General features: G+C 38.5%; 4 protein-coding genes across 6 annotated transcripts; all 4 read left to right on the forward strand.

Annotated features, from left to right (window-relative positions):
• Positions 1-4,121: 4,121 nt before the first annotated feature.
• hoxd12a (homeobox D12a) lies at positions 4,122-6,254 on the forward strand. 2 transcript variants are annotated; one of them, XM_044131528.1, is made up of 2 exons: positions 4,122-4,641; positions 5,897-6,254. In XM_044131528.1, exons 1-2 carry the CDS (start codon positions 4,122-4,124, stop codon positions 6,133-6,135), a joined length of 759 nt encoding a protein of 252 aa, XP_043987463.1. In that variant the 3' UTR covers positions 6,136-6,254. The 2 variants fall into 2 exon arrangements, 1 of the variants encoding a protein (XP_043987463.1); XR_006372090.1 differs by lacking the exon at positions 4,122-4,641 and adding an exon at positions 5,124-5,198 and having other exon boundaries at positions 5,897-5,987.
• Positions 6,255-10,458: 4,204 nt separating this feature from the next.
• hoxd11a (homeobox D11a) lies at positions 10,459-13,572 on the forward strand. Its single transcript, XM_044131327.1, has 2 exons — positions 10,459-11,219; positions 11,934-13,572. Exons 1-2 carry the CDS (start codon positions 10,592-10,594, stop codon positions 12,167-12,169), a joined length of 864 nt encoding a protein of 287 aa, XP_043987262.1. The 5' UTR covers positions 10,459-10,591; the 3' UTR covers positions 12,170-13,572.
• A 2,212-nt stretch (positions 13,573-15,784) lies between these two features.
• Positions 15,785-18,085, forward strand: hoxd10a (homeobox D10a). Of its 2 annotated transcripts, XM_044131432.1 has the most exons (3): positions 15,785-16,781; positions 17,238-17,271; positions 17,357-17,494. In XM_044131432.1, the coding sequence occupies exons 1-3, from the start codon at positions 16,073-16,075 to the stop codon at positions 17,367-17,369; spliced, it is 756 nt and encodes a 251-aa protein (XP_043987367.1). In that variant the 5' UTR covers positions 15,785-16,072; the 3' UTR covers positions 17,370-17,494. The 2 variants fall into 2 exon arrangements, with proteins under 2 accessions (XP_043987367.1, XP_043987366.1); XM_044131431.1 differs by lacking the exon at positions 17,238-17,271 and having other exon boundaries at positions 17,357-18,085.
• Positions 18,086-18,950: 865 nt separating this feature from the next.
• Positions 18,951-21,400, forward strand: hoxd9a (homeobox D9a). Its single transcript, XM_044131425.1, has 2 exons — positions 18,951-20,239; positions 20,674-21,400. Exons 1-2 carry the CDS (start codon positions 19,660-19,662, stop codon positions 20,916-20,918), a joined length of 825 nt encoding a protein of 274 aa, XP_043987360.1. The 5' UTR covers positions 18,951-19,659; the 3' UTR covers positions 20,919-21,400.
• Positions 21,401-22,730: the final 1,330 nt, after the last annotated feature.

Consider the following 22,730-nt stretch of genomic DNA (forward strand, 5'->3'; position numbering starts at 1 on the left):
CAGGAGATTTACTTTTTATTTTTCCCGAACCTTGGAGGGTTTGCTCATATAGTCTCACATTCTCAAAAGCATAGATATTGCTGTCACGGATTATTTCTTAAAAGTGCATTTGGTGTTTGCATGTGTCAATTTTTGCTTTAGTTTGTTTAAATGGCGCGAATACACATTTGTTTAATATCGTGGCGGGGTTTTTTTTGTTCTATTTGACGCCTTGTTGCTTAGTTTGATTTCACGACGCTTTGCAACTGAAATAGCAAATTATGTTGCTTTCGACCAGCTCCAAATTTCAGTTAATATCAAATGAATGGATTTTAACATCCCATAAAATCATTAAAAATATTTCTATTATATATAATTAAATTATATATGCAAATTAATTTATTTATAAAATGTGTTTTATATATAAAAACACACATAAAAATGTGTTTGTTTTCTAATAACAATAAGTGGTTCTAAAGACACGAAATAAAACTGTTTGCATATTAGCATAAACTGCTTATTTCGCCTGCTGGCTGGCAAAAATGCAGGCTGCTGTTAGGAATTTATTACAACCTATCGAGAAGTGTATTCAGAAGCAGCACCTCTTTCTACTCCATAGCAGCAGCTTTAACCAAGACTCTTCCGTTTATTTAATTCTCCACTTTTCCTCGTGGTTTACTATTTCCTAATTTAAAACCAGTGATTGTATTGTTCTCAGTGAACTCCATATTAAAGTGGGAGCTGCATCACAGCGGATTATCACCGGCGATAATAAACAAGCCGCGTTTTTACATCAAACGAGCTGTTTAATTTTCCACTCAGTAAAATTAAATTGCTTATTTGAGAAATCACTCTCAGCAGTGAGTCCCAGCCCGCTTCCGTCTCCTCTCTGTAATAACAGACAAATCGAAAAGAAATATTTAGCTGGAAATTATCTTTTTTTTTTTTTTTTTTTTAATTAGTGCCTAATGGCTCTTCTTTTGAGATTTAATTTGTTTGAGCATGATTAACTCACGGCCTCATAATTAACTTTGCAAATATGATAAAAAATAATTCAGTTTGCTCCTGATAATGAACACCCGAGTCTAGTTTTGTTTTAATGCGCTATAAAGCTTAGGATTGTTAGTATTTAGCGAAATCAGGGTGATTTTCCACATCCAAAGCGCGTTGCTTATTAACATGTGTCTTAATATTAGGCGAAATGAAAAGACTATTTTTTTTCTTTCTGTTTGTTGTGCTTATATCTCACATCCTCTGTCTAGCTGCACGCTGCTGAGAGTCTGGACGCTTCGACACGTTTCTCTGTGCAAAGAACTTGAACGAGGGGAGCAGCAAGTTTATTACCAAGGACAATGGACAAGGAAGCGCTTCAGTCAAAGGCCATGGAAATCAGCCAGACTTGAGCTCCTCACTTTGGCTCCTGGCACCGTAAACACGGGGATCGAGGAGCTGTAAACGACACTAAAACGTTGTCTTATTTTGCTATTTAGGCGTTTATGAGGAGTGACCGTAGCTGTGGAGCCAAAATTAACTCAGAAAAAGTTAATTGGCTAAACAGGCAAATGCCAACATTCGCATTTGTTGCGTTTGATTCAAGGAAAGATCAAAACAATGACATGTTGCATGCGGCGTAGCGCTGAATTAATGTCCTTTTGGCTGAAAAAAAAAATTGTATATATATATATATATATATATATATATATATATATATATATATATTGTATATATATATATATATATATATATATATATATATATATATATATATATATATATAAAGAGGCCAAGACAGTTGTCCAAGGATATATTATAACTCGAATTCGTTTTCTAAATGTCTGAGTAGAGCACATTTTGAGACACGTACAAAAAATATGACTGTTGTCCAACCATTGTGTTCAAGCGAGGCAACAGACGGTGTGGAAGCAATCATAACATTTCTGATAATTTAGATGAACCGCAAGGCAATGATGAGATAGCTGAAACTCCGCCATTAATGAAGAACTAACTCCAAGGTTACTATCTAAAAACGCTTCTGTTTAACTGAGAAAAGGGAGGAAGAAGTCAATGATCGTTTTAGAAGAAGTTCTAAAACAGATCGTTGCAATTTGATCAATAAGACTGAGTTTAACACCTAAAAGACAATTTAGTAAATTAGTTGAATTTGATTTATCGCTATTTCTAAATACATTTCTAACCAATAAGTAAGATGTTTTTGCTTAACTCATCGGGCCTTGAATGCTGACAAAACTAAGAATTGTTTTCCGATTTCGGCATGAAACGCTGCTGAAACATTAACAAAGCTTTTTAAGATTAAATAAAACCAATTGGACATGTTTTATTGTAACATTTACATTAACAAGCTGAAAAGGGAAATATGAGAAGTGTGTCAGGCAGGGGGAGGGAATGTTACATTAGAAGGGTTTAGAAACTGTTCTTTATATGAATTGCTGTGTGAACTGTCGCAGACACAATAAATAATAATAATAATAATAATAATAAAATAAAACAAATCTATTCCACCGGGATGCATATAGGCCGTTTCCCTGACAACCAAAAGCTAGAATGTCTTACTTATTGGGAGCGACTGTCTCAAGGTTAAAAAGCCCCACTTATTAGTTTAGCCACGTTGCTATGCTAAAGTCAAGCCAAAGTGGTTAAAGAAGAACTTAAACTTTTATTATCACATCTACAGAAACTTTCTCAACCAGAAAACGTAAGAAAACTCTTCACCTTAATTTATTCATTCAGTGTTGCTTATTACATATCAACCTCACTGTTATGGATTGACCTTTGGACACAAGGACAGAGAATAAAGATGACTGAATCTACATGTTCAATGGAATTAAACTTAGTTTGGATTTGTTATAAAAAAATTATCAGCTACTAAGTACACAAGGTGTTTCTGTTTTCACTAATTATTGCTGGAAAATTATTTTCCTCCTGAAATGAAGTGTCTAATTTAGTTTAATCGAATCCAGTCTAGTCTGATGTAGGTAATATTTTATTCTTTTATTCAGGAAAGCAAACTATTATGTCTGATTGAAACGTAAATAATTTCATTGCCGAATATTACCTTCCAAAATTCATTTCTACAGTGTGGCGTTGAAATAGTGTCGAATTCTCCGAAATACCTTGAAAGCATGTTAAACAATGTACGGACACACCCTTTATGCGTATGAAAGCCTTAGTTGTGAACAATGTAAATGCACACGTACAATTGGGTTTACAGCACAATACAATATTATTATTCTTTGGCAGGATGCATGGGAAAATAGGAAACATACCGAGCAAGAGCTCACAATCTATAATCGAGTGCGTTTTCTCTCCAACTGTGTTGTGTGATGTAAACATTTGCCTGAATTATCAAGCATAATTCCTATCAGAGATGAAAATGTGAGTTCCTCGCAGAATCATTTACAGAGAAATGATACGGTTGTTGTGTTCTTCGTACTGTTGAACGTTACTTGTGAGAGAACTGCCGTTTTTAATTAAACTGTGAATATTTGCTCCACAGCGGATATAGATGGAACATTTTGAAACTGAGTCAACAAATGTTTATGAACAAAACATGAAAGGAAGAAGAAGAAGAAAAAGTTGTTGGCCAAACCAAATCCAACGGAGCTTTTCGTGCTTATGTGTGTAATTATAACTGTGCCTTTCCCCGCAGCTTTTAGGGCCTTTATTCGAATAAAAGGTGGCTTGGACAGCCTGTAAAATGGAAACCACAAAGAAAGAAGCAACAGCAGCAGCTCTGAATCTTTCATGTGCGGCTCCCATAATATGCTTATGTTGCGCTTTATATGAAAGAAGAATCGATCCTTGTGTTCTCTTCTTGACTCTCAGTCACCTTGGTCTTGTTATAGGTTCTCTGATCAAACTTATATTCTTCAGAGCGGAACAGAAAAAATAAGTTTCATAGGATGTTGTAATTTAGAGGTTCCAGTGTGAGAAAAGCTGCCTGTTTTTATACCAACATATTACCCCATGGATTAATTTTGCTTTGTAAGACTGAGACAAGGGTGGGTCGGACAACATATTTTGCATATCACGTGATTCCGCATTAACAAATCAACAATTACCTTCCCTTTATTCTTCTGGAGTTGCAAAAGGACCTTGCAAGAAAGCGGTTTGTGCAAAGCTCCATGGAAATGTGTGAACGGAATCCCTTAAATCCCGGCTATGTTGGTTCTCTGCTGAATTTCGCTGCCCCAGAATCGCTCTACTTCTCCAATCTTTGCGGCAATGGGGCCCATATACCAGGGCTGCACCAGCTCCCTGCATATAGCAGAAGAGAGGTTTGCGCGCACCCGTGGTCTCCATCAGGTTCGTGTGCGGCGGCTCCTCCGACTCAGAGCCGCCCCTTCGGAGGGTTCTGTCCGCCGTTTACCAGCTCCACCGGCGGCCTTGTCAAGGCGCACCCGGAGGAGCGTGACCACGCTCGGTGCTTCGAAAAGACCGAGGAGGCTGGCAGGCTACAGGAAGCGGTGTATGCTGCGTCGGAACACGGGATCCGTGGAATCTCAGAGTTAGAAACAGAGTCACACTGCTCTGAGACTCAGCTTGATCCGGATTCATCAGCGCCTCTGAGCGGCACCAAGCAGGAGCACAAACCCACTGAGGCACCATCAAATAACCCGTGTTCCAGGACCACATTTGGCCAAGGTGAAGGACAAAACAAAGACTATTTTATTTGCATATTTCAAATATGGATAACTTGCCACTTTTTAACTCTTTAAATCAGATGTTACTAACTAAAACCTTTGGTTTGGACATAGGATTTTAAGAAACGGCTCCCTAACCCCCTCTTATACAGAGCTTTTTGGAAAGATCCAAAATCCAAGAGTTTGCTTTTCACACTCTGTGCTTTGCAATTATGACATACAGAGATATATTCTTTTCTGAAACAATCATTGTTTTATATGTCAAAAGTATATAACATCAAACTAAAACAAAACCCATTAAAACACGAGAAATATAACAGTTAGTAGACGGCGAATACTAAATATAAAATTGAATATAGTTATAGAAATTGGAAATTGGCCCCGAATTATCCATAGCAATACAAATCTCCTACGAATAAAAACATTAAAAAGCAACAGAAGATGAAAGTGAAAACTCCCAAAGTAACGTTTCAAATATGACATCGGAACACGACCAGTGTCGTTATGGCAACCCTGGTGATATGTGCATATAAAGTACAAGCTGGAATCGACATTACAGTAAGACGCAAGTGCTTTTTAATAATTCAAAAACCTCTAGAAAAGCATCGCTCAGGCTCTTGCTCGATAATACAACTTTCCAGTTTTCTTTGAGAGCTTCTTTTCTCTTAATTTTTCTCGCTTCAAATGTAGCACTTTACAACTCAAGTGTAAAAGATGGAATTACAAGATACCAAGTGAATCATCATGCTTTTGCTTTGTGCTTTAACAGGCTGTCAGAAATAGGGGTTCTTACTTCTGTTGTGTTAGATGAAAGAGGTGTGAAAAAAAATCTGCTTCTCAGTGTTTGATCATCAGAACTGATCCAGAGAAACTCGACTGATTCAGGCCTCTGGCCCATTGATCGGTGCAACTCTTGTAATTTGCCACCGCTTTTCTTTTTTGCACTTAATGCATCTATCCATAATTCAGTTCATTTAAGTTTGAAAAACCTGACCCACTTCCTTTGTGACATAATGAAAACCATCCAATTCCGTCCGATTACATGAACAGATTCAGAAGTTGTTCACAGTCCAGTTTGACCGTAATTCTAATAAAATACAGTCCAACTTTGTTGAGCAACATTTGCCAATGGGGAAATGTTGTCTATCCTTTTAATCATGTTTTTTCTTTCAAATCATATGTTTTTTGTTTTTCTTTTTTGGTGGGTGTTTTTGTTTGTAAAAGCGTGAAACCTGTCGCCTCTCTTTCCTCTTCAGGCGCCCCCTGGTGCTCCTCACACGTGAAAGCCCGAAAGAAGAGGAAGCCTTACACGAAGCCCCAGCTCGCTGAACTTGAGAATGAATTTCTGCTGAACGAGTTCATCAATCGCCAGAAGAGAAAGGAACTGTCAGACAGACTCGCACTAAGCGACCAGCAGGTGAAAATCTGGTTCCAGAACCGCAGGATGAAGAAGAAGCGCCTCATGATGCGCGAACACGCTTTCGTCTCGTACTGATGTGACCTTTGGACTTGATCCTGAACTGGGGAATAATTCCAGACTTGCTGTTTCCTCCCTTCTCTGTTTTCTGTATGTCTTCGCTGGTATTAAATTGTACATCTCAGTTTTTTTTTTTTTTAATTTGGAGTCGTGGGAAGGTTTTTGGAGCGGATTGTTGAGCACAAAGCGCACGACTGCCGCTCTACCGACCGGTTGTCTGATCCTATATTTGCTCCTGACTGATTTCTGTGTAAGACAACAAAAGCACTTTGGCTATTTTTAGGAAAGGATAGCAGGAAAGGATTGCTTTAGCTTAAACCAGGAGTATTTTCGCTACACAAACGGGCACACTGTTTCACGCAAACACATTTTGTTTCATGGGAAAGTAAAAAGCTAAAAATATTAAGATATAATGCTGATATTTCTTATCTTAGAGCGCAACGTTCGTATTAGCACAAGCTAAATTATAACATTTTTCTTTTATCAGGATCCTTTTTTTTTAGTACGAAGTTGTATTTCGCGCGAAGGTTGTCTTATGATGACTCAAGTCGTTCCCTAGTATGTAACACTATTATTGTCAAGACTGAATGATTAAAATTGGTAAAAATATTAACAAAAAATTTAGTAAATTATATCGTGGTGTCATGTCCTTTCTATCACACGTTTCGGCTAAGCAAAATTTGTGCCCGCCTATTTAATTCCTTTCAGAATCTACTTTATAGTCTTTTAAATTTAATTTTCGTTTATTTATTTCTGGCTGAGCGAGTCGTTTGTTTGGGTAACAATTTAAACGAGCAATATGAGTTAATGTGGAAGATTTTGAGGGTGCTCCATTAAACAATATATATATTTTGTATTTTTTCCTATATGGTTGCAAAGTGATTTTTGGTTCTTTTATTCGGTTTAATGCATGTCGGAATGGCATTTGAGTGCCTCCTTGAATGTTTTTAACACCAGAAATGATGCATCTGTGGAATTCCAAAGAAAACCATGAAAGGTCTCCTTCACGGACAGTAGGAAAAATGGGTCGGTAGTCAGGACGCAACACCATAAGACACGCATCTGTAAATAAACGTAATTTTAAAATATTTGTTGCTGAATATTATTGTGTAATATGTATATATGGCGATGTTTGTTCGTGTGTCAATCAGGCATTCAGACATTTGCTCAGTAGAATCTGTGCAGCTTTTGCTACTAGTTCTCTCTGCAGTTCTGCAGAAGTGAAACAGTAGTGGAGGGGTCAGAATTTACAAGCGCTCCACTGCTTCAAATGAGTGCAACAAAGGGGTAATCTTTTTTTTTTTAGCCACATAGATTCCATAATATCATTCTTTCCTGGATATTAGGCTATGCACCATGTTTGTCGAATTTGCAATCATTTAAACCCACTGAGCTCATTTTTAAAATAATTTTTCTAATTCCACTCAACAGTCTTGCAAGGGTGAAAAAGTAGTGGAGAAAACAACAGACGTAGGCTCTCTCACTACCACTACTGTTTGACATGCGCACACGCAGCGATGAGTAAATGTTATTTTTAGCCCACAAGATCTCCATAAAATATTATCTCCTGATGGAATATGCAGCACTCAGTTTGATACCAAATACCCCAGCAGTTAATATCACCTTGTTTATTTATCTGCGTAAATCTTCCTCGACGTGCGTTACACAGCAGCCGCAACCATCACCCACAGTGGGCAATTCCTGTGGCTGTGACCTATCGTGTCGGATGTAATTCAATAGTCAAACACCTCCTCAGTATCTGTATTACGCTTGGTGCACATTAAAAGACCCCAAAGCAGACGTTCAAGTGAAAGTGTTTTTATTATACTATGATTTTTTTCTTACAGAAAAGCTGGCTTCTCATCGTGATCGAGAAGTGACACGGTGGTCTCAAATTGTCATTCCAAGTGACACAGATAAGAGACTGAATATCCTGTTTTGGGAGTGGGTGGGTGGGTATGACGAAACAGCAAAGGAGCAGCGTGGGAGACATATAACAATGGAGAGCGTCCATCTGTGGCTATTCTACACATAATTAAGTTCTCAACACCGCATCGATGGAGCTCAGTTATTTCTCTTACTCTTTATTCACTCTTTAATATGCAAAAAGAGACGAAATGTTAGATTTGTCACTACTGTCAGACTCAAAAAATAATAATAATGCACTTTTGCCATATTTTCCACACTCAATAATTTTGTATGTATTTGGCATTTTCTTTGTTGTAACACCTCAATACACGCATTTTAAGTGCTGTAAATGCTCCTTTAAAGCATTATTTAAGTGTAGTATTATATTGCTGCTTCACTTTGCTCTTGCTCCTAAACATAAAAAGGGGTGCAGAAAGAAAGTTAAGGTCAAGTTAGCATGAGTGCGGCTTCAAACAGTCCGAACAAAAGGACACGTGTTTTTGTGAATGCAAAAAGGATTTTTACTTGAAGAATCCACATCAGTCTTCAGTATCCAATTTCGGATTTTACGCAGTAAGTAAATTAGAGGCTTTGCAAGACTATCATAGAGGGATTTAGAAACAATAAAGCATATGTTTTGCATATTTTCTGTCGGAAACGACCTGGAGCCAACATTGCATATAGTTCACGTCTACATTTGTGAAATTGATTTGAGAAAGTATTTTGGTGCAACTGCGTTGCAATGTTAAAAGGAATAATAAAATAACCCTTTTGCCACAAACAGATAATTCATACAATTAACCATCTTATACTTAAGACCGCGGTTCTATAAAAGTCACCAGAATTTGGGTTTGTTAAATTGTCAAAAAATAACATGCAACGAATAAGGACTCCTGTGTGTTTTCCCTAGACAACTTCGACTTTCAGTAATCCACAGTTTTGCAGTACTGTACGTGTTTCTACAAAAACAAAACAAGAACAACAGCAACAAAAAAACGTGATTTCAGGACAATAGTACTAATTCTAATTTAATTTAGTATATTTATACTTGATGGGCAACAAGTTCCGCCTAGTGTGGGTCCAGTCAAAAATTATCATAAAAGAGGGAGACCAGAGAGTAACGTACAGGCAGAAATCCACACTGTTGAATTTTGATTATTTCAGTTTTGATTATGCAAAAGCAACCAACCAACAAATGCAAACTTTGTTTTTTGTCTCATCTTTACTTGTCACTGTTGCTCTGCGTAAAGTGGCGCACTGAACCACAGGAGTTTGAATATATTTTACCATTTAAAGCCCTTAGATGCGTGAGTATGAAATTGCTGAAAGCTTTCTGTTTTGTGAGAAAAAATTTTATAATAATAATAATAATAATAATAATAATAATAATAATAATAATAATAATAATAATAATAAAGCTAAAAGAAAAAACAATACTCACAATTCCAAACAAAATATTGTTCGAGGCTGGAGTGATGAGCTATCTTCCCCCCGTGTTTTTAACTTGAGTTTTCCCACCGAGGAAGGAGGCGAGCTTTACACGCATGGTTGCCTGCGGGGCAATAAAACGATATGGTTGCAGAGGAGACTTGTTGGACATCACCTAGACATGGCAGACGGTCAAAGCCAGTTGTTTTGGACTTGGCAGTGCAGAATGTGTGCAGATATTCACATTTTAATCTACAAGATTTTTCTTTCGACTTTTTGTTCTTTGTCTGGATAGTTTTTTACCTATTTATTTATTTATTTATTTATTTATTTATTTATTTATTTATTTATTTATTTATTTATTTATTTATTTATTTATTTATTTATTTATTTTTAATGAATCAGTTTGCAAGCTTTCATACAGATTGAGACATGTCATTGTTTCCATTGTTGCACCAGTTCCTCCTGTTTTCCATTACGCTGCTGCTATTTATTTTCTAATTAACATAAACACTTACTTTCTTCTGATCCTTTTGGTGGCTTTACTTTTTTTTTTTTTTTTTTTTTTTTTTGCGTCAACGCACATTGCCTCTGACTTAGTAGATTTACCATTTTTCTGCAAGAAAACGTGATTCTTCAGTCCTGGTGACCTTGCATTAAGCGTGCAGATCTTTTTTCAACTGTTGCTTACAGACAATGCATTCTCTAAATTTACTGACGCATTGAGTGGGTGTGGTTGCAGAGATCAATCTCCAGCGAGAATGATCTTGCTGTACAGCATTAAAGTCAATATTCCAGCAATGGTTAAAAAAAAAAGTCTTTTTTTTTCTATGAGCTTTGGGGCAAAAAAAGGGCTGGAGAGGAGTTTCCGTTGCAGCCAGGCAGCCAATAGAGTCTCTTGTAAGCGCTCACATGAGTTGCTTTTTTTTCCATGCTGTTTTTAATGACTGATATTGATGTATGGTAATTTCTTAGCTGGATCACATGACACAATTACCTCAGGAATCGATCAAGATGTATTGCAGGTCTGCCTGCGTTTCCGATTTTTCCTCTCTGTCGGGGTCTCTTCGCACACCCGCGGTGCTACAGATGGACAAAGTTTAACGCGGCCGCGCCGCCAACTCCGTCCCTCTGTTGCATGGAGGAAAAAGGAAGAAGGAAAATGACGGAATTCGACGATCGCAGCTGCGCGTCAAATATGTTTTTGCCCAGCTGCACTTATTATGTTTCGACGCCTGATTTCACATCAGTCTCCTCCTTTCTACCGCAGACTACTTCGTGTCAGATAAATTTCCCCTATTCGCCAAATATAGCCCAAGTCCAACCTGTTCGAGAAGTCGCGTTCAGGGATTATGGACTGGACCATCCCAAATGGCACTACAGGGGCAATTACGCGTCTTACTACTCAACGGACGAGATAATGCACCGGGAACTGATTCAGTCGTCGAGCGGCAGGGCAGATGTGATATTTAAAAACGAGCCCCTGTACGGTCACCACGGGGGAACCAGCGCGCAGTGCAATTTCTTCGCGGGAGTGGGCCGAAACGGTGTTCTCCCCCAGGGCTTCGACCAGTTCTTTGACTCTCCTAACACGGAGCACCCCAAACAAAAGGCTGGAGAGACTGCTGCCCACGACCATCATGACGATGCTGATGCCACGAGCATCAGCCAGGCTGTAACCAAACTGGAGCAACAAAACGCAGAACCTCCCGGGAGCGTCGACGAGGACTCATCTTCCAACTGCGGCGACAAGAGCAGCCGTCAGAGTGAGTCCAGTTTGTATTTTCCCTCATCATGCGATGAACAAAAGGTGCTTGGAGCGTCTGGGATGCACAGTGTCCACCTCCGTGACGATCCGTGGGTTATATGCAGCTTTATAAGCATGCAAAAGCTTTTATATCCCAATAAGATTTACTTTACGGTTGTAAAGGAATTTACAATGGGAAACAGTTAAAGCAACCGTGCTTTAAGGTTTCCTGTGTGCAAGAACAATGCAACGTGGATTGATTTAACTTAGATTGATGGAGCATTAAAAAGTGATAATTTTGGCGGAGGGATCAATATTTCAATATTTTTAAGGCAGATTTAAGATGAAAAAACGGGTGCGCATTGTGCCAAAATACGCATGACAATCGGGTCTTTCTAATGCAGACAACCTCTGAAATGTGTGTGTTCGAGTGTGTGTGTGTGTGTGTGTGTGTGTGTAGGGGGGGGGGGGGCGTAGGGGTGTGTGTGTGTGCGCGCGCGAGGGTTCGAGCTGTCTGTTTAGGTTTGTGTGTGCGCACGAGTGTGTATACATAAGGGCCTTCCTACCAATAAAGGCCTGACTAAATTATTGCATTTTTTTTTTTTTTACACAGTTTACTTCACTACTAGTGAAGTAAAGACTGGTCAGTGTCCAGTGATCCTGGACACTGACCGTGTCTTTCTTCTCTGGCAGGGGGTTGGTTTTTGTTCACGATTGTTTTTCTGTTTTGCAGGTTCATCAACCAAGTCCAGGAAGAAGAGGTGTCCGTACTCCAAATACCAAATCCGAGAACTTGAACGAGAGTTTTTCTTCAACGTTTACATTAACAAGGAGAAACGCCTCCAGCTGTCCAGAATGTTAAATCTGACAGATCGCCAGGTGAAGATTTGGTTTCAGAACAGAAGAATGAAGGAGAAAAAACTCAACCGCGACCGCCTACAGTATTTTACTGGAAACCCTTTATTCTGATATCTGAGGCTTGCTTTAGCATCCAAAGACACACAGACTGAAGACAACAAGCTTCTTGGTACTATATAAGAACTGCAAGCTAATTTGCCACATATTTCAGATAATTGGTACGTTTATTTTAATCTGTTCGTCCATTTATTGGCTTCACTGGCAATTAAATCAATCGCAATATTTTCATTGTTATTTTGAAATTATATTAAATATATTCCTCCTTCTTTTCTTTTGTAGATACATTTGTAACGTGCATGTATTAGATGTTGTGTATTGTTAAATAAAAAGCAGAGCAAACTATTCTCTTTTACAAAAATACTCGCGTGCGGCTCAAACAAAAGAAGAAGAAGAAGGAGAGCGATTTTGTGTTATATTTTGAGGGGGTTGGGGTGTTCCTCACGAAACATGAAGGAGCGCTGTTTCAGTTTGGTGCTAGAAGTCTTGTATGATCCCGTTGTTTCCTCTGCTTTGAAAAACTGAATTGTTTGCTAAACCTTGAACCGTCTAGACAGCATAATAAAAAGTAGCTGTAAAGATCTAAATAAGGGGCTATTGGACGGTGGTGTTTCAGCCCCCAGACCACATGAGGAACAGATCTTCCTTCCGGTCTTAAAGAGCTTTTACTCCACATCCAAGCGCATTTCTATAGGGTTTCCACCAGATTCAGATTTTGTTGCATTTGTTTTGTTTCCTTGGATGTTTTTTTTGTTTGTTATTGTTGTTGTTCTTGATCTTGTTGTTGTTTTGGTATGTCACGGACTTCTGGCATCACCTGCAAAGGACTGGGAAACTGCGGGAGAAAGAGATTTGTCAAGTTTTACCTTATTTTCGAGTTTGTTGGAATGTGCTGAAAACTTGTTGAGCAGCTTCGCTTTACAACGCTGCTTTGCAAAAAAAAGAAAAAAAAAAGAAAAGAAAAAGTCTCGACTGCAACAAGTCTGTTTACAGAAACCTGTTCATAACACTTTCAATGCAGAAGAATAATTAATATAGTCTCACTGTATGTTTGAGCTGCATTTAAGTCACGAATGAACAGGAAATAATGTCGAAGTTATTTCTGATTCCCTTTTTCATGCGCTTTAATTTCCCTGGGTCGTGATTTTATTCTGGCATGAAAATGGATCACCAACTGCGTGGTGTGTTTTTTTATATTCACATTGTATCCACATGAGGGCAGACTTTCATATTTAGTTGAAAGGAAATGCAGACTCGGGCAAATTTAATATGTATCCAACATGGAAACCAGTCCGAGGTGGAACAAACTGTTCTGCCCAGGGATTACTGAGATTTTATTTTAAACAGTTCCATCAGCTAAATCATCTATTAGGCTTTTCACAATCTTTTTCCTTTTAGCTTTCCAGGCACATCCATAAAGACACTTGTAAAATTACCAATAAAAAAAAAAATAAAAATTCTTTTTTGCATCAATTATTATTTTTTATATTAATTGTTTTAAATGACTGATATTATTGCTTTCTATATGTATATATATATATATATATATATATATATATATATATATATATATATATATATATATATATATATATATATATATATATATATATATATATATATATATATATATATATATATATATATATATATATATATATATATATATATATATATATATATATATATATATATATATATATATATCTTTGTTTTTAGTATCCCAGTGTGTTGAAGAAATGTCCTTTACCAAGCAGTCGGATATTGTGGTGGTTTCATATCTGAACTAACTGGTGAACAAATTAGCAAAGCAAACCAGTGACAGAGCTAAAGGCTAAAAGGTAATATCACATTGTTGATCTTGAAAACTTCGATCTGTTATTTCATGAACAATCTGCCTATGTCTGTATTCTTTAAAGCATTTGATATAAATCATTGCCAAATTGAAAAAGAAAAAAGAAAAAAAGAAACCAAATAATATGTTGCGGTTCGTATCTGTCAACCTTCATTAAAAGAGTTGAATGAGAGTTTAATGTGGAGAAACTTTTTCTGATTATATTATATTATATTATATTATATTATATTATATTATATTATATTATATTATATTATATTATATTATATTATATTATATTATATTATATTATATTATATTATATTATATTATAATTATTCTTAACAACAACAACAACCATAATAATAATAATAATAATAATAATAATAATAATAATAATAATAATAATAATAATAATAATAATAATAATAGTAGTAGTAGTATTAAAACTTTGACATGTTCATTCATTTAAATTTTTTCAATGAAAAAAATTGGATATAACAGTTGTATCCAGTTATATCCAATCAATCTTATGTATGTTTTAAAGGTATTGTTGGCCTTTCCTTGGAAAATTCATCCCCACATAACATGTTTGTTTACACATTATCTTGAAATGATAACATGATCAATATGGAACAAGTTCTTATTAAAAGCGAAACATATTTGGCCTAATTTTATATGCGATGTTGCAGTAAATTGAGCCACACAATATTATTCGCAAACTATTAATACTGCCCGTAGATAGACTTCAATATATCTATAATACCTCTGCCGTTATTTCAGACTTTACCACTCTGTCTTAAATTGCGTGATTCTGCTTCCTATTGTTATCATTGCCCATAACACTGGGACAAGTCACATCTATTGTGGCCTATATTCTAGTATTTGCTCAGATATCACTAAGCGCTGATTTTAGTGGAAACACTCCATCGTGCTCACATTCGCCCTCCTTAAAGGCAGAACAATGAAGCTCTTGATACTGCGCACCCCGCTGCTCCCATCAGGTTATTTTTTAACGCAACGAGTGAAATTAGGTTTAGATAGAAATAAGAACGATCTAATTTATGACATGAATAACATAAAGCCATTCTCTGTGGATAATACCTTCAGGCTTTGAAAGCCCAAAGCGCCAGTCGCATAAAGCTCTGCGGTTCGTTTGTGCCTTTTTGTTTGTGGTAACGTGTGCGCATATTTTAGCCTCTATGGCTTGTCAAATACATTTCCAAACACGATGTCTCATAAATGAGATAAATTAAACAAATAAGCAAAAACAGTGTATCTGCATTTTACATTTTAATTTTATTTTTCTAAATTTATTGAATATTTAGGTAATATTTCTATATCTTCAAATGCATATGATGTGAGCTCTTTTTCGTTTTTGACTTTGGAAAACATGACGAAATAATAAATGTCTCTAATTTGCTAATACGTTTAACTGATTATAATCTTACGATGTGTTGTCACCAATGCACCATTCTGCAGAACACACACCACGCACAAGCACGCGCCCGCGACACACACACACACACACACACACACACACACACACACACACACACACACACACACACACACACACACACACACACACACACACACACACACACACACACACACACACACACACACACACACCCACACACACACACACACACACACACACACATCATCCACATTGGTAGCACTCTACTACTCACAAAGGGAAATATACATACTTTTAGTCTTTGTGCGTAAAAACAACCTTTTCACACTGTTCTTGTAAAACAAAGAGACATCGATGAGAAATAAGAATTGCTTGTGAAATTCCACGTTTTGTTTTTATTTCACATGTTCCTTTCAATGTAATCATACAGCCTCCTTCAAGTCCTGCAAAACCAATTTCAAGTCCGCGTCATAGGTGTCGCTGTTGACCACGTCTGCCTCCGCAGAGAGAGCGCGTCCAGCCAGAGGAGGCTGCGTCTCAAGGCCATTTTCAAATCTCATTGGTGGGTTTGTCATGTGGTCCGCAGGCATCCTGACTTACAGATTGTTTTTCCTAGACATGTCAGCTTACAAAAAGACATCTCTCTTCTCTTAAGAACTGAAACCCAAACAAAAAATAAAATAAAATAAAACAAATAGAGATGTCTTTCCCCAGCAGTTCACCTGCGACCAACCCGTTCTTAGTGGACTCTTTGATCGGCGCCTGCAGGACAGACAGCTTCTACTCCAACAGCAGCATGTACATGCCGTCCGGCTCGGACATGCACGGGACCTACGGAATGCAAACCTGTGGACTCCTGCCGTCTTTCGGCAAAAGGGGGGAGGTTGGACCCCAAAACACGGCCATGAGCGTCCACTCGTACATACCTCAGATGGACACCTGGACTGATCCGAGCAGAACCTGCAGAACAGAGCAGATGTCAAACTGCACGTTTCCACAGAGCATCAAGGAAGAGAGCAACTGCTGCATGTACTCGGACAAGAGAGTCCAAAAAGAGGGATATTCGAACGTCATTGGAGAACCCTGCGCTGTGGAGGGTCCGGAGATCCCGGTCCCGGGCTACTTCAGATTGAGTCAAACTTACGCTAACGGGAAGCACCCGGAAAACTACTGCCCGGAGCCGCCGAGCCCGAACCCGACACTCGCACAGCTCAGCCGGGTCACAGCAAAACCGCAGCACGCCACCTCCTCCTCCTCTTCCTCTGGCTTTGCAGAAGCGGAAAAGAACGTCCGGGATCCAGAAACGATAACCAGTACGCCGAACCCAGGGGCGAGTCCGGACCCAGCAAAGTCCGGCTCTGAAGAGAAAACCGAAGCGTCCAGCCCCGAACTGCAGAAGGAAGGGAAAGGTGGGTTGGCTGCAGTGAAATGAAAAGCTTTTATCCGCAGCTCTGAGGAGGCTCCAGTAGCATCATAAAAGCAAGTATAAAACACAAACAGCCCTAAAGTCGTAATGTTTAATGATAGTCTTTCTCAGGTTGCAATAATGGGCAGCTGAATGCTTTTACCATGCTACATGAACCCCTCTGTCTCCTGTCTATTATTGTTTAGAAATATATATCATAGCACATTTTTAAGGTTATTTTCACAAATTGAACTTGTAATTAATTTCACAAATTTATTGATTGACTATTTACGCTACATTTAATTAGTGTTAGACAGCAGTTGGAATGTTTAATTTGAACTTTTCAGAAATAGATTTTATCAACAACAACAGCAAAAAAGAGAGTAAATGTAATATGTAACACCATGGGTTTATTTTTAGTCCTTGCAATCACCTCCTCTAATTTATTTTTCTTATTCAGGGAAAACATTTACATTGCGTCTTATTTCCCAGAGGTGAGATCCAGAAGCAGCAGGTGAGATGTTTGTGCTCAGCAGTGTGCAATCTGCCTCGTTTTTTTTTTCTTTCTTTAACCTGCAGACTGCAAGAGTGACGCGCTGACGAACAACTGGCTCACGGCGAAGAGCGGCAGGAAGAAGAGGTGCCCCTATACTAAGCACCAGACCTTGGAGTTGGAGAAGGAATTCCTATTCAACATGTACCTGACCCGGGAGCGCCGCCTAGAGATCAGCAGGAGCGTCAACCTGACCGACAGGCAGGTCAAGATCTGGTTCCAGAACCGCAGAATGAAATTGAAGAAAATGAACCGAGAAAACCGCATCCGGGAACTGACCTCGAATCTCACCTTTTCCTGAGCCTCCACGCGCCTGTGGTTATAGCTCTTTTTATTTTAATTTTTTTAATTTTTTTTTTGTGCTTTTCGTGGCATTTGGACGTTTATCTTTACTTTCAACAAAGCTGTGACTGTCTCCTGTGTTGCGTGGCGTCGTGTGTTTCTGTTATTTCATCACAGGGTAGAGCACTTTTTGGTCTTAAAGCATTACGTGGCGAGCCAGCACTCCTTCCTTTTTACCAAAAGACTTCCTGATATAAAGTGGGAATGAAGAGGCTGTGGAGTCACGGAAGCACATTTTGTCGTGTTTTTGTGAAACCTTTATTTTGCTCTTTTCGTGCAAGCCTCCCTTCTTTTGCTTGATGCAAACACGTTTCCTTGATGGAAAACAGTGATAAACTGTGGATTTATTGCATGTTTTGGTGCATGTGTATCTTGCAATAAATATGTGGTCAAAGAAGCTGATTTTATTTGCATTCGTGTGGTCAGAGGTTATTTGATGTTGTTTAAAGTGGAGGAATATGTGCGCGAAAATAAAGAAAATGAGAGGAAATGTTAGGTTTTTGCACTCCGAATCAAAGAGCGTCGCCAGAATTGTTTAGTTAGAGAAATATAAATATATAAAATTTATTTATTTATTTATTTATTTTTTATTTTTATTTTTTAGAGTAAAAATCTACCAACTTTCATTTGCGAGATATACATATGTTAGCACATCATTTTATAGTATTTTTGCTAAGATAAAATTAGTAGAATATTATTTAAACTATAATCCATCTCGCAAAGGAAAGCTTTTTATGAATTTCTACGTGAGACAGGAACGCAATAATGTCTTGTTAATTTGCTAATGGAAATAAATAACACTGCCCAATAATTAAAATTATATTAATTAAAATCGCCCGGAAGAGTAAAAAGCTGAGAACAAAAAACAAAGTTCTTCTGATGCGATTTGTCGCAGAGAAAACACATCGGTCTGCTTCTGCATTGGAATAAAGAAGCTAAGGGAATGCAAAGAGGCGGGGATTTTGTAATTAAAAAAACACGCTAATGCTTTGATGGTTAATCCTGTTTATAACCTAACTAATACACCATAAACACATTCGTTTGGAATAAGAAAGTTCTGCGTCTCCTCCGAGATATTCATCCTTTTTGTCATTTATTCAAAAATAAATTCACACGTGGCCATAAAGTATATAAAAAAATATTTATATTTTTATAATTACAAAAATCCCCAAATTATTTTTGCAAGATTCATAAACACGACTCAAATGTAGCAATCCAATAACTTTTAATAAAATAACATAATTTTGTGGAATTGGGCTAAACATAGTTTGCGTCATATCAGTGTAAGAATTAAAATTACATTTAGAAGAAGAAAAAACAAAACAAGAAAAAGCTAATTAACATCTAAACACAGACTCAGCCCTTTTGGAAAAATGACCACACGCACCTCATAAAACATTTATCGATATATTATTGCTCTACCTTAAATGAATACAATAATTTCAGCCACTGCTATTTCCTCCCCTAGCATGGAAAAACGAAACCAACCCGTAATATAATAGAGTTCAACATAATGTACGTTTCCTTGCCAAATATTAACAATGCATACACCGCATTGTGAACGGAAACGGCGTCTGCTACTTTACAGCGTGTTATTACATCTCTTTTACGAGGACTTTGTAAGTCTATAAAGAGCTTTACAGGCATTCAGGGTACGTCGGGGCGACATTATAAGAGTATTCTTAGACATACACGGGACAATTCGTATTTATCTTAAATTTAGATTCTTTAATGTCTAATTTCTTAGAATACATATGTTGATTTCCATTGCATTTTTATATAATTTCCTACAATGAAAATCTAAATTAAACCTGATGAAAAAAGGGGGAGGATTTATTCACTGGCTGTATTGGTAAATATGACCACGTGATCCATGCAACCAATCCCTGTAAGATGCAGGCCAGCAAAAATACTATGATTGTTCATAGAGGGACGCTTCCCGTTAACAGCGCAACCCTTTTTATATGAGTAAGGAAGGGATGGAAAAATGTCTTCCAGCGGCGCTCTCAGTAACTGCTTTGTGGACGCTATGATGGGGCAGGAGCCGGAGGAGATGTACGGAGCTCGCTTCATCCAGCCGCCGCACACCATGACCCCGAGGCCGCCGCCAGGTGCCGGGGACAGCGCAGACTTCTCCTCCTGCAGCTTTTCACCAAAGTCCGCCGTTTTCACCCCGTCCTGGTCCTCGATGCACCCTCAGGGACTTTATCACCCCTATGTCCACCATCACCACCACCAGTCCCATCTGCCCGCATCGGACAGCAGATACGTCGGCGTGCGCTCCTGGATGGACCCAATCTCCAGCCACGTTTCCTTCGCCGGGTTCCACTCCTCCGGCAGCAGACCGTATGGGACTAAGCCGGAGCTCCTCCTGCCCGGGAAGCCTACAGGCGGGGACCCGCTGGAGGAAACTGAAGCTGGGACCGGAGCTGAGGCTCGACCCGTCACCGCGGAGTTCTCCTGTGGAGCTGCAGAGTGTCCGGAAAAGGCGAGCAGGGAGCGGAGTGGGAGCGAGGCTTCGAGTCATAGCGATCCCAAAGACGAAAAGCCACAACAACTTGACCCAAGTAAGTTAAAAAAAAAAAAAAAAAAAAAAAAAAAAAATAGAAATAGCTGGCGCTGATTTACAACTAGGAGAACTGGATGAGCTGGGTGTGTAAAACTGGAGGTTTTACTAACCTATAAAAGTGTCTGGGACTATACTGAGGCTGCGTATGGGGTGGGGGGAAGCCGCCCTGAAAAGGTTATTGCAGGGAACTCTGGTCTTTTTCATGCAATAAAGTCACCTAAATATGATGCGTTAATTCAGCAACAATCTTCTCAGGAAGATGAAATTAAATTAATGCAATCACAACTAATCATTGTGCACAATATCTACCTGTATTCCGCTTTTTTCCCCCTTTTTTTTAAAAAAAATTTCCACATTCAGGCCATCACAAATCCGCTATTTAAGAACTCAAGCCACATTCGAGATGACCTCATGTTCTATCTCCTTTTCTAGATAACCCTGCTGCCAACTGGATCCACGCCCGCTCGACGAGAAAGAAGCGCTGCCCCTACACTAAATATCAGACTTTAGAGCTGGAGAAGGAGTTTCTCTACAACATGTATCTGACAAGGGACCGGCGCTACGAGGTGGCTCGCATACTCAGTTTAACGGAGAGACAAGTGAAGATCTGGTTCCAGAACCGGAGGATGAAGATGAAGAAGATGAACAGAGAGAGAAGCGGCAAGGAGGTCATTTAAGCTCTGCTATTTTCTGTGGCAAAAAGAAAACCCATCTGAACTATCACACAGTTATTTTGTGCAGCCATTTTTCAAATGGGCCTTTGATTGTAAGTGACAGCATCATCGGATACACATGCATCACATATGAGGAATTTGTCCTGGTGAAATCCAGCACCGGATAACTTCAAGCCATACAAACTGGTTTTCATTTTTTCTTTAGCCTCATCAGCTGCACACTGGGGAGTCGATGTGATATGAAACGTGCCAGTGTGTGTGTGGGTGTGTGTGTGCGAGTGTATTTTTCGCCTTTTTTAAGATATGGAGTAAAATATTTCCCCTTGCAGCAAGATATTTTGACTGCTCTGGTTCCGAGCACACACATACACAAATGTGATCTGTGCGACAAGGGTTATAAACAATGTTTACAGAAAAAGGATGTGTGTGCGCGCGTGTGTGTGTGTGTGTACAGCTTCTTTAACAAAGAGGGTGCGATATATTCCCCAAAGGCTTATTCCATATTTATAATTTTCATCAATAAAGAAAAATTACACGATTCTTATGTTAGTGATTCGATTTTTTCCCCCTTCAAAAATATCCTTCATTGCATTTCTGACAAATTATACCACGAGATAAGAATACAATTTTTCTAAAATTAAACATTTTTAAAAGTAACTTTTATATGAGTAATAAAGTGTTTATGAGCGGGCGAGGGTGTTTTCGACGGATTTCTAATTTATTGTCCAACTTGCACCAGGAATTGCTTTAAAGCAGGAAGAAGCGCGGTCCAATAAAGCTATAGAAATGGCCAGACGTCTGGCCTAAATTAGTTTATGGGGCCTGCTCAGTAATTGCACTCGGTTTTTGAAAACCCCCATCAGCTCCTCTTTTGGCTTTTTGCGCGTCTTGCTGACAAACAGAAAGTATAGACACTCTTTTTTTTCCCACCAGGGGTGTCTGGACTATGAATTGTTCTAGAGGAAATCACCCCCAACACCCTCCCCTGGCTTAATGGTCAGGTTTATTCATCAACTGCACTTCCCACCGATGGGAAAAACTTCACTTTGACTGCATGGAGCGCGCTGCGACCCCTCAATCTGATGGCTCTATTTTGATCTGAGATGTTGAGCCACGCCTGGTGGCACTCCATCGTCATCATGCGTAGTTTATTTGCCATCGTGAATTTTGGTTCTTAAACTGACTGGCATGCTTAGAGGTTAACTACAGTTAAAACTGAGCGCTGAAATATTTAGTTTCAAATGTAATCTTTCATCTCCTTCTGAGACACTTTTAAGAAAAACAAGACCGCTAGAGGGCGATGTTGGTCTGTAGGTGCAATTGAATTCTGAGGAACCGCTAATGAAATATCCAGTGTCCTCATACATGCGTCCAGTGATTTACATGGCAAAGATGTCCATTCAGATGCAGGTTTGCGCAGGTTTTTTAAAAATATCTTCTTTTTAGACGTTTATTGTGTTATTTTTATTTTTTATTTTTAACGGGAGCAGCTGATTTGAAAATTTTTTAACAGAATCCAGACCTCCCCACTTCCAGGTTGCTGGAGAATGTCACACAGTTCCACAAAGGAGCGGGCAGTTTTAATGGTCGGGAAAGAACAGTTTACTTAAGTCAGCAGGGGTAGCAGGAAGTTCTTATTAATTCCGCAGAATTATATTTCAACAAAGAATAATAATAATACAAAAAAAGAGTCTCAATTACACGTTTTCCTGCACAAACCAAAAAGTGGTTTATTGTTTTGTGGTTAGACCAGAAAAAAAATGCTTAGAGCTCAGAATGATCTTCAACCAAATGTGAAACAATACTTTTAACAAC

Source organism: Gambusia affinis, linkage group LG11 (genome assembly GCF_019740435.1).
Source record: "Gambusia affinis linkage group LG11, SWU_Gaff_1.0, whole genome shotgun sequence".
Lineage (NCBI taxonomy): Eukaryota > Metazoa > Chordata > Actinopteri > Cyprinodontiformes > Poeciliidae > Gambusia > Gambusia affinis.

What these genes read in the sequence shown, in the direction of transcription:
- hoxd9a (XM_044131425.1), top strand. Translation starts at nt 19,660, where the DNA reads ATGTCTTCCAGCGGCGCTCTCAGTAACTGCTTTGTGGACGCTATGATG. An exon ending in GCCACAACAACTTGACCCAA is followed by an intron (nt 20,240 to 20,673) that starts GTAAGTTAAAAA and finishes CTCCTTTTCTAG; the next exon opens with ATAACCCTGCTGCCAACTGG.
- hoxd12a (XM_044131528.1), top strand. Translation starts at nt 4,122, where the DNA reads ATGGAAATGTGTGAACGGAATCCCTTAAATCCCGGCTATGTTGGTTCT. An exon ending in CAGGACCACATTTGGCCAAG is followed by an intron (nt 4,642 to 5,896) that starts GTGAAGGACAAA and finishes TTTCCTCTTCAG; the next exon opens with GCGCCCCCTGGTGCTCCTCA.
- hoxd11a (XM_044131327.1), top strand. Translation starts at nt 10,592, where the DNA reads ATGGAGGAAAAAGGAAGAAGGAAAATGACGGAATTCGACGATCGCAGC. An exon ending in CGACAAGAGCAGCCGTCAGA is followed by an intron (nt 11,220 to 11,933) that starts GTGAGTCCAGTT and finishes TCTGTTTTGCAG; the next exon opens with GTTCATCAACCAAGTCCAGG.
- hoxd10a (XM_044131431.1), top strand. Translation starts at nt 16,073, where the DNA reads ATGTCTTTCCCCAGCAGTTCACCTGCGACCAACCCGTTCTTAGTGGAC. An exon ending in ACTGCAGAAGGAAGGGAAAG is followed by an intron (nt 16,782 to 17,356) that starts GTGGGTTGGCTG and finishes TTTAACCTGCAG; the next exon opens with ACTGCAAGAGTGACGCGCTG.